Source organism: Bactrocera latifrons, unplaced genomic scaffold (assembly GCF_001853355.1).
Source record: "Bactrocera latifrons isolate USDA-ARS-PBARC rearing strain unplaced genomic scaffold, ASM185335v1 scaffold_91, whole genome shotgun sequence".
Lineage (NCBI taxonomy): Eukaryota > Metazoa > Arthropoda > Insecta > Diptera > Tephritidae > Bactrocera > Bactrocera latifrons.
In genome coordinates, this window is record NW_017537612.1 from 759711 (window position 1) to 773425 (window position 13715).

Here is a 13715-nt window from a genome sequence, read left to right on the forward strand (position 1 = left end):
TAAAAAACATGTAACAAAAACTAAAAAATAAAACTTTAAAATAAAATTTAAAAAAATAAAATAAGAAAAAATGTTATATTTGACACCGATTGATTGACCATTTTATAATTTGTACGAAGATTGTACCGTTATTTTGGACAATAAACTATGGTAAATTTTGTCATACAAAAAAGTGTTCCATACAAGAACTTGATTCTGAACGATCAGTTTGTATATAAACTATATCCGATAGTGGTTGGATATTACTGGTTCCGAAGAATGAGTCACTTCTTAGAGAGTAAAGGTTTCATATTTGAAAAACTGAGGGACAAGTTCTAGTAAATATATACAGACGGACAGATGGACGCGGCTAAACGAACTCAGCTAATAACGCTGACCATGTATGTATATGTGGCTCAGGAGGCACTTGTGTAACATGGGTCTAATAATAATAGTCTCTTGCGCAAATTGTCGGCTTTCCGACATGGAACAGGAAACTCCAGAGCACCTGATTCTAGATTGCCCATCAACTTGTAGAAGCTGGCCCTAAGTTCCAGCTAAGTGGACAAGGATCACATAACCTCCATCGCGCCCAGTAAGCTCCTGGAATTGTTCAGAGTGCTGTACCTTTGTGAATATATGTAATATGGGACAGAACAAAATATGTAGGACATAATATATATTCATGAAATAAGTTACCATTACAACAACAACTTTCTTTGACATTTGTTTACCATTAATCATTGGAGAAGGAAAACATTATTTGACCGTTTTCAACATTTTTATTTAATGTGTGTATGTATAATATTTAGCAATACAGACATATGCAACTACCATCCATTAGTTTCAAACTAATCTAAAATATTCTTTTTATAATTTTACTTCATAAAACATGATTGACAATAATATTTGTATGTAGACTATGTGTATAGCAGATTGTGTAACATATTTGTATATATTTTAATTGAAATAAACTATATTTTAATTAAAAGCATATTATTGAATTATGATAAAAACTAACTAAACATGATTAATCGAAAACGATTACAATTCTTGTTTCATAATTATACAATAATCGATAACAGCAAATCATAAATTGCAATAAAAACTATTAGAGTACATTATTTGTAATAAATATATATTTTATAGATATTATTGAAGCCTGCTTGCCCTCAGAATTTCAATATTTATATGTGTCAACGAATATTTTCATGATAGATATAAATTTAACTAAATATTTGAAGAAGAAAAACTAAGATATTTTATTAGTTACAAAATATAACAGCGCTGCGTAGCACAAAACTCAAAACGAAAGCTCCGTAGACAAGCTGCTAAGAAGCATAATTATGTTGCATAACTTTAGGATGCAATCTACTAAGAAACAAAATTATGTTGCATACCTTTAGGATGTATGACACACATTTTTGTTTAAAAAGTGTACCGAATGCACTGTGACACACATTTAATTATTTTAAAAATATTTTTATTTATTTATAAATATAAAAATAACGATGAAGACCAAAAAATTACGATTTTACGCGCGACACATCCTAAAGGTATGCTACGAGAAGAGCTATGAAGCAGCTTGTTACATTTTGTAAAAGACCTCAAAGCAATAAATCAACTTAACGTCTAAGCATAACCTAAAACTACAATACATACGTCTTCGCTTTTCCGAAACTCCGGAAAGCTACATTTCAAAATGCCTGACTCTAAATAATAATTGTTGTAATCTATAAATTCATACGTAGCTACTTTCACAAACGTTTCCATAAATATATAGCATCTTGAATAATTTAAACGTACGATCTGACGCTCTACGATGACGCACAGTCGCGCGATTGATAGAACAATATATAACCCGTCTCCGAGGACTTTTGTATATCCGACGTCAGACCGTAGAAATCTTCGATGGTTGAAGCCTCAATTTTATCGACCATATCATCGTCGAACAACAGCCAGAGGCCATGACTTTTGACAATGCTAATGTAGTGACCGCGATTCGGACCCGATCCACAGTGTATAACCACGGCCATAAGATCGTACAAACGATCCGGATTGACGGCATCGTCCGAGGTGTTGAACAGGCGCAGCTCCAGTGGAAACACCACGCGATGTGAGACCTTAATGTGGCGATTAAATTGTTCCATATACTTGAAGCGTTTCAAATGCAGTGCCAATATCATTGGCAGTTTCTTGACGCGCATGCGTTTTTGCGCCTCCTGATAGCTGCAGCAGTTGTCGCACTTGAATTTGTTGTCCGAACACAGAGTCTCGGTGTTGCTAAAGCAACGCAAGCAATGCGTAATCGAGGTATTCTGATCCACGTCGACTTGTAGATCAAAGAAATTCTCATCTTTGCTACTAACGGTCTCGCAATTGAGGCAACGTGTCTCCGACGTAAGTATACCTTGAAAGATTTCATGCACCCACGTGGGTTCGGTGTTGGCCGCATTCGATTGCGTTGGCGTCGAAGCGCTATCGCCGATACCAATGCCGACGCCGACACCGTTTAGCGAGCCCGACGAATTGGTGCAGGTGCCGTTGGACGTTGAATTCGAGGCAGTTGTCGATGTGCTGGTAGACGAGGACGATTTGCTGGCAGTAGAGGTGACGCCGCCAACATTGCCGCTGCCATTAAAATTGGCGCCATTCTTACTAGCATGTCGCTCGGCCAAAATGATCTCGTTAATATGATTGATGAGGAAATTGAGAAATTCGTGCGCATCCTGTTGCATGTAATTGTCGAATTCCTCCTTCTCTTTGCGCAGACGTGCAATGAACTTCTTCGGTGCGATCGAACCGACTTTTTTCTTCTGCGTGGCAATGTTATAGAACAGATCGGCTAAGCAAGAGAGTAGCGTCTCTTTGGGGCGCTTGTTCTTCGCCTTGTATTCGAGCACCTTCTCGCGGAAGGGCTTGCAAAAGTAGAGCGCCTGCAGCACAGAGTTGCTATAACAAGTATTTCCGAAATTTACCAAACCAAAGTAATGCTCATTGGCCGGAAAGAGGTCAGAGCCGATCTCACGCTCCAGCTGTGATACATTTGCACCCATGACAGAGTGTTTTCGTTGCGAAACTTGGGTGAATGTGGTTTGCGCCTTTGCTTTAGTTTTCTTTTTTCAGGGGGTTAAAATGCACTAACACGTACGAAAAGCACCATCAACACCACCACCATCAACAACAACAAGAATTACCACATATACGAGCGAGCGTTTTCTGTGTGTGTGCGTGCATGTGACTTTAGACTATTTGTTATATATTGATTGCATAGATTTAGGCGCGCAGACTTACAATACGGTTTGCTCGTCTGAAAATATACAGAATTTTGAAGAGGGGATACACGTCAGTATACAATCAATTTTCTTTTTTTTTTTTTTGTAATTTTTGTTTTCGTATTTTTTAACTGCTAATATAATAAATCACAAAATATGGCGAGAGTAATAAAAAAATATTTAAAACTATAAACGGAAGCAAAACAACAACAACAATAATAAAACTGATGAAGCAACAAACGAACAAGTAAATGCAAGATAATTACAAAAACAAAAATGCAGTGGGATTGCTATGAAAATAAGTAACATATAAACATAAATAATCGAAACACTTTAAAGTTTAAGCAAATCGCTGCTGGCGTGGGGACAAAGCAGTTGACAGCTTTCTACGCACTTTTTTTTTTCTTTCGCTTACTCTCGCTTTTACTGAGTGTGACGCGTCTTTTTATAAAGCAACTGAATTTACTTTTTATAAAAAAAGAACGTTATTATCCCCTCTCCAAAATTTTCACGCGTAAATCTTCGCTTCATCAACGCTTATAAATTTATTTGAGATTATGTTTCTAAAATAATTGTCATAAATATATGCGTACATAAGTTTTTATAAGAGTTTCAAATATATATTTCAAACATAAAACAATATTTTTGTAGATAAATGTGTATCAAAACTTAGGAGAAGGAAGAATAAGTTTGAAACGAGTTAATCATTTGTGTTAAATACTTATTTTTGTGAGTAAATTTATAGTATAAAGAAAATAACAGAAATTTTTGAAGAAATGCAATTTACATTCATACAAAATCGAAAAGACTATTTTTTTATTTGCATAAGTATTATATTTCTAAATATACCCATAAAGTACTTTTTCAAAACCAGCTTAAGGGGTTATATGGGTTTACGTTTTTCAAAAATCAATTTATTTTATTGTCTTATTAAATTCTACAACACCTCTAGAATATTGTCCTAAATTTTCAAGTTGATCTGAGTAATTGTTTCGGAGATACAGCCTTGTGAACTTATGCGCTCGAGGCTAGCTCGGCTAAGTGCGTTGTATTTAAACGCTTTTTACTCGAAACTGTATTTTTGAAGTCGGTCGGCAAGTTATCTCGAGAACTACCTAACCGAGCTTCATGAAATTTTACAAAGATATTTGAGATACAATTCTTAAAAACTTTGACGAAGGATTTTTTTTGATAACAACTATTTGAAAAAAAATGTCACGAAATTTTTACTTACATTTCCAATGTTCCCATGTAACTCCTTAATTTTTTTGAATAAACAATTTTTTTTTTTTTTTTTTTTGGTGATTAACCTTTCTTATTTCTCATTCAAAATGAGTCTGTTAATCTCTAAATTACATCCCTCAACAAGAAATCAAGCGTTCAAAGCTCAACAACACGAAGTATTCTCTCAAAATTTTACAAAAGATTGACGTGTTTATGTTCTGAAGTTTATACAACCACATTTGTATACAATTTTTTATTATTTTGCTATGCAAATCTGCCTTTTAATGTATTATCTTTCAAAAAATCTAATTAAAACTTTTATATTTTTTATAGATACAACAATTCAAATAAACGTGCTAAGTCAATTTAGTGGTTTTGTCAAAAGTACACAGCATTAAACAGAAGTAATGTCTTGCGACCACGATAAATAATTACATAGTTAGCACTATAATTGTGATGTAATCACGTTCAAGGTGTTCAAAGATTAATCGCCACGGAAAGTTCATGGTTTGCACTACGCAAGTATTTAGTTAAAGTACTAAATACTCATTAGTAAACAAGCATGTAAATATTTACAAGAGTAGTGATTACCGCTCGCTTGCTTTATTCGTTGAAAGAACGAATTGTAGAAGTCGTGAATACCCTTATCACACATACATAAAGTATATATCGTCAAAATAACGTAACATCACCTTGCATAAGTTGACAGCCGAAGGAAAAACGATATGATAGAGACTACTTGCTTATAAAATGCTTATGTATTGATTATGTCTGAATACGGCAGCTGAAAATTTTATGCGACATAGAAGGTATGCTCACAAGTAAAGGGGACTTTTTGAATTTAGAGCCCCCTAGTGGCGCTATCTATATGTCGACAACAGGTGCGTTAGAATCTGCTATCTCCATCGATTGTCCAGTGAGAATGACATGACATTTCATTTGCGTTTCAAGTGACAGTATGTTTGTGTTATCGGTGCGAAAGTGAGCTTCGAACAAGGAGTCAACATTAAATTTTGTTTTAAAATTGATAAAACTTTTACCGAAACGTTTCAATTGATGAAGCAAGTGTATGGCGATGATTGCCTAGCAGAGTGCACGAGTGGTTCCAATGTTTTAAAAGTGGTTGTGAGGACATAAATGACGATGAACATGCGGGTCAATCAAAATCCGTCATCCCCGAAAATTTCAGCGAAACTGTGCAAGAATTCATTAAAAATCAGACGAAATCATCATTAAAATTCATGAAAATGGAATTGGGCATCTCCAAAACATCGATTTATCGCATTTTGACCGAACATTTGGGCTTACGAAAAGTGTTTGCACGGTTTGTTCTGCACAAATTGACTGACGACCAAAAATTGCTCTGAATCCAATATTCGAACGACGATTATTTGACCAAAAATCACATTTTAACCATTAACCACTCCCCGTATTTACCTGATATGGCACCGTGCGACTGTATTGAAGCAAAAGAGACTATTTTAAATAAAATAAATTGATTTTGCCGAAAAAACCATTTTTTCTGTGTGTGTTTTTTTTTTAAGTATTCGTTACTTTGGAACACACCTTATATTTGTTCATATATAATATATGTAAGTACTTAATCATATGAACCTCATAAGAAAAGCTTTCATATGAATACTTTTTCAATCTCATTTACCCATCGCAATTATTACTCCCATTTTAAGTTTCACCCCTCTTCATTAATTGTCTGCTAAGCCACTGCAAAAGCATACAACTTAATACATTACAATTAATAAATGTTTTCCAAATTGACATTGCCGATATATGCCAAATCACCCACTTAAATTTACACGATCTCAATCTGCAAACCTTCAATAAAACAATATTTATGATCTTTCAATTGACTTAGTAACAGCAGTGATGATGTGTTATAACAAAGTAAAAGCTAAATGTACGAGTGCGTACATACTTATACAGGGTTTTACAATAAGACTGATATGATTTATTTCCACAAAAAAAGCAAAATAAGTGTTAAGAAAATTCTAATATTTTTTATCTAACGTGAAATACAATCGAGGCAATTAAGTTCTTAATATAACATCATTCAAACGAAGTCGACTGACTTCAATTGCAGGAACGAATTCGATTAACCCCATTTTCGTGTACTTTTTCCACTAAATCAAGCTGTATCTCATGAACAGCCCTTTCAATATGGACTTTTAAAGCTTGAAAAGAATCTAGTTTATTGCGAAGGACCAATGACTACAAATAACCTCACAAGAAGTAGTCTATTGGTGTTAAATCACAACTGGTTGGAGGCCATTCAATGTCACAATTTCTTAAAATTCGCCAAACTTGTCTTGCAATAATTCAACGGCTGCACGTGTTGTGTCTTATTGGACACAAATGTTATCAAGATCAACTCCTTCCAAATGCGGCCATACAAAGTTGCTTATCATCGATCTATACCGATCTCCATTGACAGTAACGGTGTCACGAGCTTATTTTCGAAAGTAGATCGGTCGGTTCTCCGATTCCACCCGACCAACAAACAGAAGTGTTACGAAAAGCAAATAGGCTACAAGTTGAAATTTTGACCTTTCTGTTTAATTACTCCCTGGAAGCTATCCTCCTGATCTAAATTGTATAATATTCTATAGAAAGGCATGTAGATACAATTCTCAGCTTTTCTAAAATAAAGTGAAGCGAGCAACGCCGAAACGTTTGAAAGTTACTACATCGAATTTGTATTGTTCGGCTAATAGCCATTTAAAAAAGAAAAGAACCTGAAAGAACAGCCAAAAATGTATGCCGAAGAATAGCTGACAGAATTCGTTATTATATATTTGTTTAAATAATTAGATTTAGTTAGTAGTCTTGGCTTAAAATAAGCGTCGTAATACTAATTTTGACCATATTTCTTAAAAAAACACCATCTTTGTAAAGTCTTTTAAAGTCTATTATGCAAGTGTTTCTAATAACTTGCTAAGCAGTATATGCATCATAGCGGAACATATAAATACATATTAATAACAGAGTTAGTTTACCTGTTTTAGAAACCAACAAAAAGCATGCAATTTCATTAGAATTTTCCAAGCAGAGAGCAACATTGGCGTAGATACTTTGATTAATAAAAAAAACTTGATTGTTTGTGATATTTTTTAATGCGTTGCGCTCTCGAATATCTTTACAGCAGGTGATGAATGATATGCATGATCATTTATACATATTTGCTTGTGTATATGTAAGCCATATGTGCTAACTGCACTACTCTTGAGCCATTCTCCCAAGATTCGCATGTCATGCGGATGCTCAACTCAACACCTAACACAAGATGTTAATGATTGCATAATTATTTATATTTCTAGTGTATGTGTGTGATAGTGAGTATGCAACCAGTTATTAATGCTTATTGATTGTATGAATTTTTATACCCTGAACAGGGTATCTTAAGTTAGCCAAGATATTTGAAATAGTCTGAAGGAAGCGTTGGGGACCATATAAAGTATAAATGATCAGCTGAGCTGTTTGAATCTAACTAATCGCTCAGTTCTGGAGATATTGACGTGAAATTTTGCAAGCGTTCTTTGCTCACCAAGAAGTTCCTGATTTGTCGAAATCGCCGATATGGGACCACTATAGCAGGTACTTCTCGTACAAACTGAACAATCAGAATCAAGTTCTTGTATGGGAAATTCTGTCATTTGACGAGATATCGTCAGGAAATTTGGCATGGCTCATTATCTAAGGCAATAACACAATCTCTAAAGAAAATATGCAGATCGGATCACTATAGCATATAGCTGCCATACAGACATTCGAACGTTGAGTTTTTTGCAAGGAAACGTTTACATTTGTGAAGGGTATAAAGCAAGCGAACTTAACCTTTTTTCTTGCTTTTTTGGCGTTTTTTTGCATGGCTCGAGTTTTGCCGAGTATTGAATATAGCTTATAGTATTGAATAGCTTAAATAAGTTGACTAATATTTGCTAAAACTCATGTTTACAATTTTTTGTGTGTCCAGCGGAAATATTTATTCTAATGTGCAATGTTCTTGAGGGCTAGTGTAGAAATAGCAGTTGCAAGCGCTGCAGATAATCATTGGTGGCAAAACGCGTAATTGAAAATGATGTGCTCCTAACGCGGATACCACGAGGAATACTACGAAAAAAGACGCTCTAGTGTTGGCAGAGAAAGAGTGAAACTAGTAAAGTAATTGAAAAAAAAGTATAATAAGAATTTCACAAACCAAAAATTGCACATTTTTTAACAAACAAAAAATTAAAAATATGCCGCTCGCGACTGTAAGTGCACCCGTTAATAAAATAATGCACAATAATTACTTTTTATCAAACTCTCTCTTAAATCAAGCGCCTGCTCTTCTTACTTGCCGCCTGCATACTAAATGTGGTCTTACAGCGCCTAACGGTCAACGCTGACACAAAAGTGCTAAACACACTCAGGTGATTGCGATTTCTTATGTACTTAAATTTAAGTGAAAGTGAGATTTACAAAATCTTTTTTTCAACAAGCAGCATACATCAGCCGGGCTACAGTAGCCGTCATGAGGTCATCACACTCGATAACGCCGGCACCGCTGATGAGGAGCTGGTGGTTAGAGGCAATTATACCGTTGAACTCGGCCCACCGAACAAGGACGGTCTCATATTTGTGGCTAACACAGAGTATACGGCCGATAAGAATGGATATCATGTGCATTATCGTATCGAGGCGAGACCGCTATTGGAAACCCGGTTGAGTGGCAGTGTGTTAATGACTGCAGCGGGCTAGAGAGTCAGGTGTTGTCGCAAAATGTTTGTGTGTTTGGAGATCCTTCGAAAGTGAAATTACTGTTTGAGTATTATTTTCTATATACTAGATGCCTAATTATGGTTATACATATGTATATGGTATTGCATATACTCATATTGCCTAAGTTATGAAGTTGCTTAAAACAAGTTGTAAGCTTAAATTAAGTGTAAAGAACATAAATACATTTTATATATACAAAAAATTATTGTTACAACTTTCAGTAGAGTTTAACCCGTCGACAATGATGCAGGGTCATATTGACCGAAACTATATTTTCATGTTTTTATGCATTATTTTACATGTTAACGACGACCCGCTGCGAGTTCCCTTTGGCAGAAACCATCTACTTGTCTTTGATAGAAAAACACAATAGCAACCTCAAATCAAAGAATACTTATTACAAACTGTATATTTATTGAGTGAGAAGAAATATAAATCGTCACCTAAAATGCAAAACAATGCTTCAGGGTGGAGCCTGCTTTAGAAGCTTCAAATAAGCGTTTTTTTTCTGTTTTTTGTTTTTTTGCTTAAATGTCTTTAAAAATAATCTAAGAATATGTGGTCAAAGTTATAGATGGGAATTCGAAGTATTTTCGAAGCTAAAAGGGAAATAGTGACCGAGCAACTAGCAGATATATTAGTGTTTGAGCAGAAAGCGAACACTTTGAATCGCGATTTCTCGATTCTCGAGAATTCTTTTAGTTTAGAAGATAAATTATTAAAAAATTTGAGTCTCTTTGAATTGTCTCTTTCCGATAGAAGTTGCGACCTGCATCCTGCCCACCGTCCGACAATCGAGATGCATCGATTAATTGCTTCCCAAAGGCAGAATATAAAAGATTTCGCATCAAAAAAATTTGTGAATGATGTTTAAATATATATACCCTATACCCTATAAACCCTAGAAATTTTAATCAATTATTTCTTTGGTTGCCAAAAAAACCGATTTTTTTAAGCCTCTAAAGCGAGTACCCCCCCTTAGTCAAAACACATTATGTTACATATCGGTAGCATGAAATTTTCAGCTTTGACTGAAACCAATATATAACCAAAATATAACCAATATATAAGCAATACACAACCATTTTATAACCAAAAATGAAATTTTTTTTCAATATGAGTGTTGTCGATTATAATTTTCCTTCGCCTGTAAACTATCGAAAACTTGTGCTACGTTATTTTGCAGTTTATAAAATATTTCTATAACCTCTGAAGTGTTTCTAATTACTTGTCAACTGGCGTAGGCATCAACACGTGACTTATTTTGAAAACAGAAAATAAATACGCATTTAAGATACTAACAAGTAATTTAGAATTTGCATAACAAGACGAATTTAAGAGAGAAGTTAAAATATATAATGCCGAGTGCATTGCAGAAGTATTTTCTCACCATGTAATGATATGCTTGATTATTTGCGTCCAGCGGAAATAGTGTTTGTAATGCGCAATGTTCTGGATGGCTAGTGTAGTTGCTGGCGCTGCAGTGAATCAAACGTGGCAAAACGCCATAGTGGAACACGTGTTCTTCTAGTGCTATTACTAATAATACAATGAAAAAAAGTATCCGCTAGTGTGAAAAATAAAATTAAGAACATGTCTTTTGTCAACGTAAGTGCATACCGTTATAAAAAAAATTATAAATTTTAACTCAAAATTTATTTCTTTCCAATTCTCTTAAATAGCGCTTGCTGCTCTCCGGCATGCTAGGTGTGGTCTTACAATGCTTAATGGTCAACACTGACAAAGAAGTGTTGCACATACTCACGTGATTTCAATTTGCCATTAAAACACTTTCTATTGCATAAGTGATCAAATTTTTTATTTTTTTCTTTCAATTGTGCAGTTTAAATCTGCCGGGCTACAATAGCTATAATGAGATGATCACACTCGAGAATGGGGAGTTGGTGGTTGGTGGCAATTGGACTGTTGAACTCGGTCCACCAAACCAGGAGGGTCTAATAACTATAGCCATAACAGAGTATACTATCGATAAGAATGGATATCACTCGCAATATCGTACCGACGAAGTACCCATGGTGGAAAAACGGTTAAGTGAGGGTTTTTTAAAGTCGGCAGCGGGCTAAAAGGTCGAATGTTCTTGAAATATATGTATGTGTTTGAAAGCATTGTGAAATAATAAAATCAAATCAAATTAGTTTTTGATTATTATTTATCTTAATTTTTTTAATGCTTGCAATGCAATGGATACACTTATAGTCTAAGTTGTGAAGTCGCTTAAAACAAGTTGAAAGCTAAAATTTAGTGTAGGATCTTTAAAAATATTGTATATGCTTCCATAACCAAAAAAAAAACAAAAAAAAAGTTTTGTAATTTTCGTTTCAATTCACCCATCGCCAACGAGACAGTGTCATATTGACGGAACATTATTTTCATGTTTTTAGAAAATATTTTACAAATTATCGACGGTACGCTTTTGTGCGACTTTGAGGCTTTTTGGGTTAGAGTAGAACGCAAGAGATCTGCGAGATCTCTCTGGGCTAGAGTAGAATGCAGACAATCTGCTAAACTAGTTGATCTGAGCAAAATGCATCTTCCGCAATCGTAAGAATTCTTACTGAACGTTGTTCAATCGGTACTTCTGTAGTAAGGCTAAAAATCTTCTCCGTTGTCAAAGTTTTATGGAAGCACGTGAAGTGGAAACATCCAGACACTTTCTGCACCACTGTCCAGTCTTTGCTAGACTGAGGTTGAAATACCTCAGCAGTCTTACCTTCGGCGTACTGAGAGACCTAGCCGAAGTTGCCGCTAAAAAAAATTGTGAACTTGTAAAACTAATCGATATATGGTAGTTATAGACTCAAAGCGTTTCGTCGATTTGTGAGGATCTTATAATCAATTATATAAGAATTTCAGGAAGCACAACGAACCGACGTTCTATACTGTCCAAAAGAGGTCAATGTTAGGACCGACTTTTTAATCTAACCTAACACAATGTAGAAAACGTATATGTTATAGCAATATGTATAAGCAATATTTTGATATTAGTTAAAACCTAAAACGGACCGTTAAAAAATTAAAAACCCGTTATAATATAATAAACATAAAAAATAGATTTCTTTAAGGTTAACTGATCATTCAATATTAATCATCGAAGTCAAGTTTCGAACTTCACGGCTTATATAAGTAGAAACGTTTACAAAAAAAAAAATCTAAAAAAAAAAGACAAACAATTACCAAGCGTGTCTGATTTTTACCTCAACATCGTACCTTTTTCCAATATGTAGTAACAGTATTTATGAGCATCTTTTTGTCGGTATAATTTGCGTTTATTTAAAACTCAAACTAGTTAGTATTGGGTTAATCGCACTTCAATCAATCTTTGTACGAAGGGAATCACAATCATTTGGTTAATTTCTGATTTGTCCTTGAATGTCATAATTTTCAGGTAAGTACTAGTACTTAAATACATACATACACAATTATGGCTGCTCGTAAAACGAAGTTATGAAAAAACTCAAAATAATTGCATGTTCGACAACATGAAAATTTACAAACGAAATTATAAAGCTTGAGCCACAACATTAACACGCAATATACTTGCATACAACAGTGTGTCCCCGCTTAATGGTACCTCAAAAGAATAAAATTCCGATTCACCGAGCTCTTGTATGAAATTTTTTTTTTTACAAGATATCTTAATAAAACTGGCGTGGACTATTATCCAAGGGAAGGTTATAATCTGTGAGCAAATTGTCCAGATCGGATCGCTATAGCATATAGCTGCCATCTAAATTAATGATCGATCAAAATCACGGTGAGTGTGAGGATATTTGTGTACCCTTTTATGCAACAACAATTGTGTTTTTCTTTTTTTCTAATATTTTTAAATTTTCAAAATAAAATTACATACTAGTAAGAGCAGCGATATTAATATCTATTTTAATTATAGATTTTAAACAATTTTTCGGAAAAACTACGAACCTGTTTTGTATCCGGTATTTTTTAATGGACAGACGCCATTAAGCGGGCAATACTGTGTATATGTATGTATAGAAATACGTACATATATAGGAAGCTTTCAATATATTTATATGCACGACGGTTACGAATGAATATGAATGAATGAATATTTGGAAAGTACACACAGCAATACATACATACATAGTTTTATAACAAATTCGAATGCAGCCACATAAAGACGAAATTTGTGAATGCAATTAGCAGACATATGTATATGTAGATATAAAATGCTAGTAACTTTTGCTCGTATATTTTTAATGACAGTCGAGCACGTGAGCATCCGCAAAATAAATATGTTAAAGAAATCACAAGTAATTTGATAAAAGTTTTAGCGTGTTTTGCACCTAGTGCCACTGCCAGCCAAAAAGTGGCCGAAATTAAATGAATTTTGGATTAAAATTTTCAAAAGCCAGGAAGGCTAAGTGGAAGTAAAAATAAAATAAATTTAAAAAATATTAAAAATTAAAAAAACACAAATTA

At 34.3% G+C, this 13715-nt stretch overlaps 3 protein-coding genes across 6 annotated transcripts in view; 2 read left to right on the top strand and 1 right to left on the bottom strand.

Annotated features, from left to right (window-relative positions):
• Nucleotides 1-13715, bottom strand: part of LOC108977552 (ubiquitin carboxyl-terminal hydrolase 46) — a 101939-nt gene that overhangs the window by 53643 nt on the left and 34581 nt on the right. Inside the window, exon 3 of one of the 4 annotated variants that reach the window (XM_018947279.1) lies at nucleotides 1091-3289. The exons of the other annotated variants lie outside the window; for them this stretch is intronic. Within the exon in view, the coding sequence (XP_018802824.1) occupies nucleotides 1797-3035 (1239 nt within the window). The 5' untranslated portion in view covers nucleotides 3036-3289 and the 3' untranslated portion in view covers nucleotides 1091-1796. Of the gene's footprint in view, nucleotides 1-1090; nucleotides 3290-13715 lie in introns of those variants that run through there. 4 annotated transcript variants of the gene reach the window in all.
• LOC108977555 lies at nucleotides 8554-9420 on the top strand. Its single transcript, XM_018947282.1, has 3 exons — nucleotides 8554-8746; nucleotides 8814-8905; nucleotides 8978-9420. Exons 1-3 carry the CDS (start codon nucleotides 8732-8734, stop codon nucleotides 9231-9233), a joined length of 363 nt encoding a protein of 120 aa, XP_018802827.1. The 5' UTR covers nucleotides 8554-8731; the 3' UTR covers nucleotides 9234-9420.
• Nucleotides 10755-11370, top strand: LOC108977556. Its single transcript, XM_018947283.1, has 3 exons — nucleotides 10755-10862; nucleotides 10937-11019; nucleotides 11098-11370. The coding sequence occupies exons 1-3, from the start codon at nucleotides 10848-10850 to the stop codon at nucleotides 11336-11338; spliced, it is 339 nt and encodes a 112-aa protein (XP_018802828.1). The 5' UTR covers nucleotides 10755-10847; the 3' UTR covers nucleotides 11339-11370.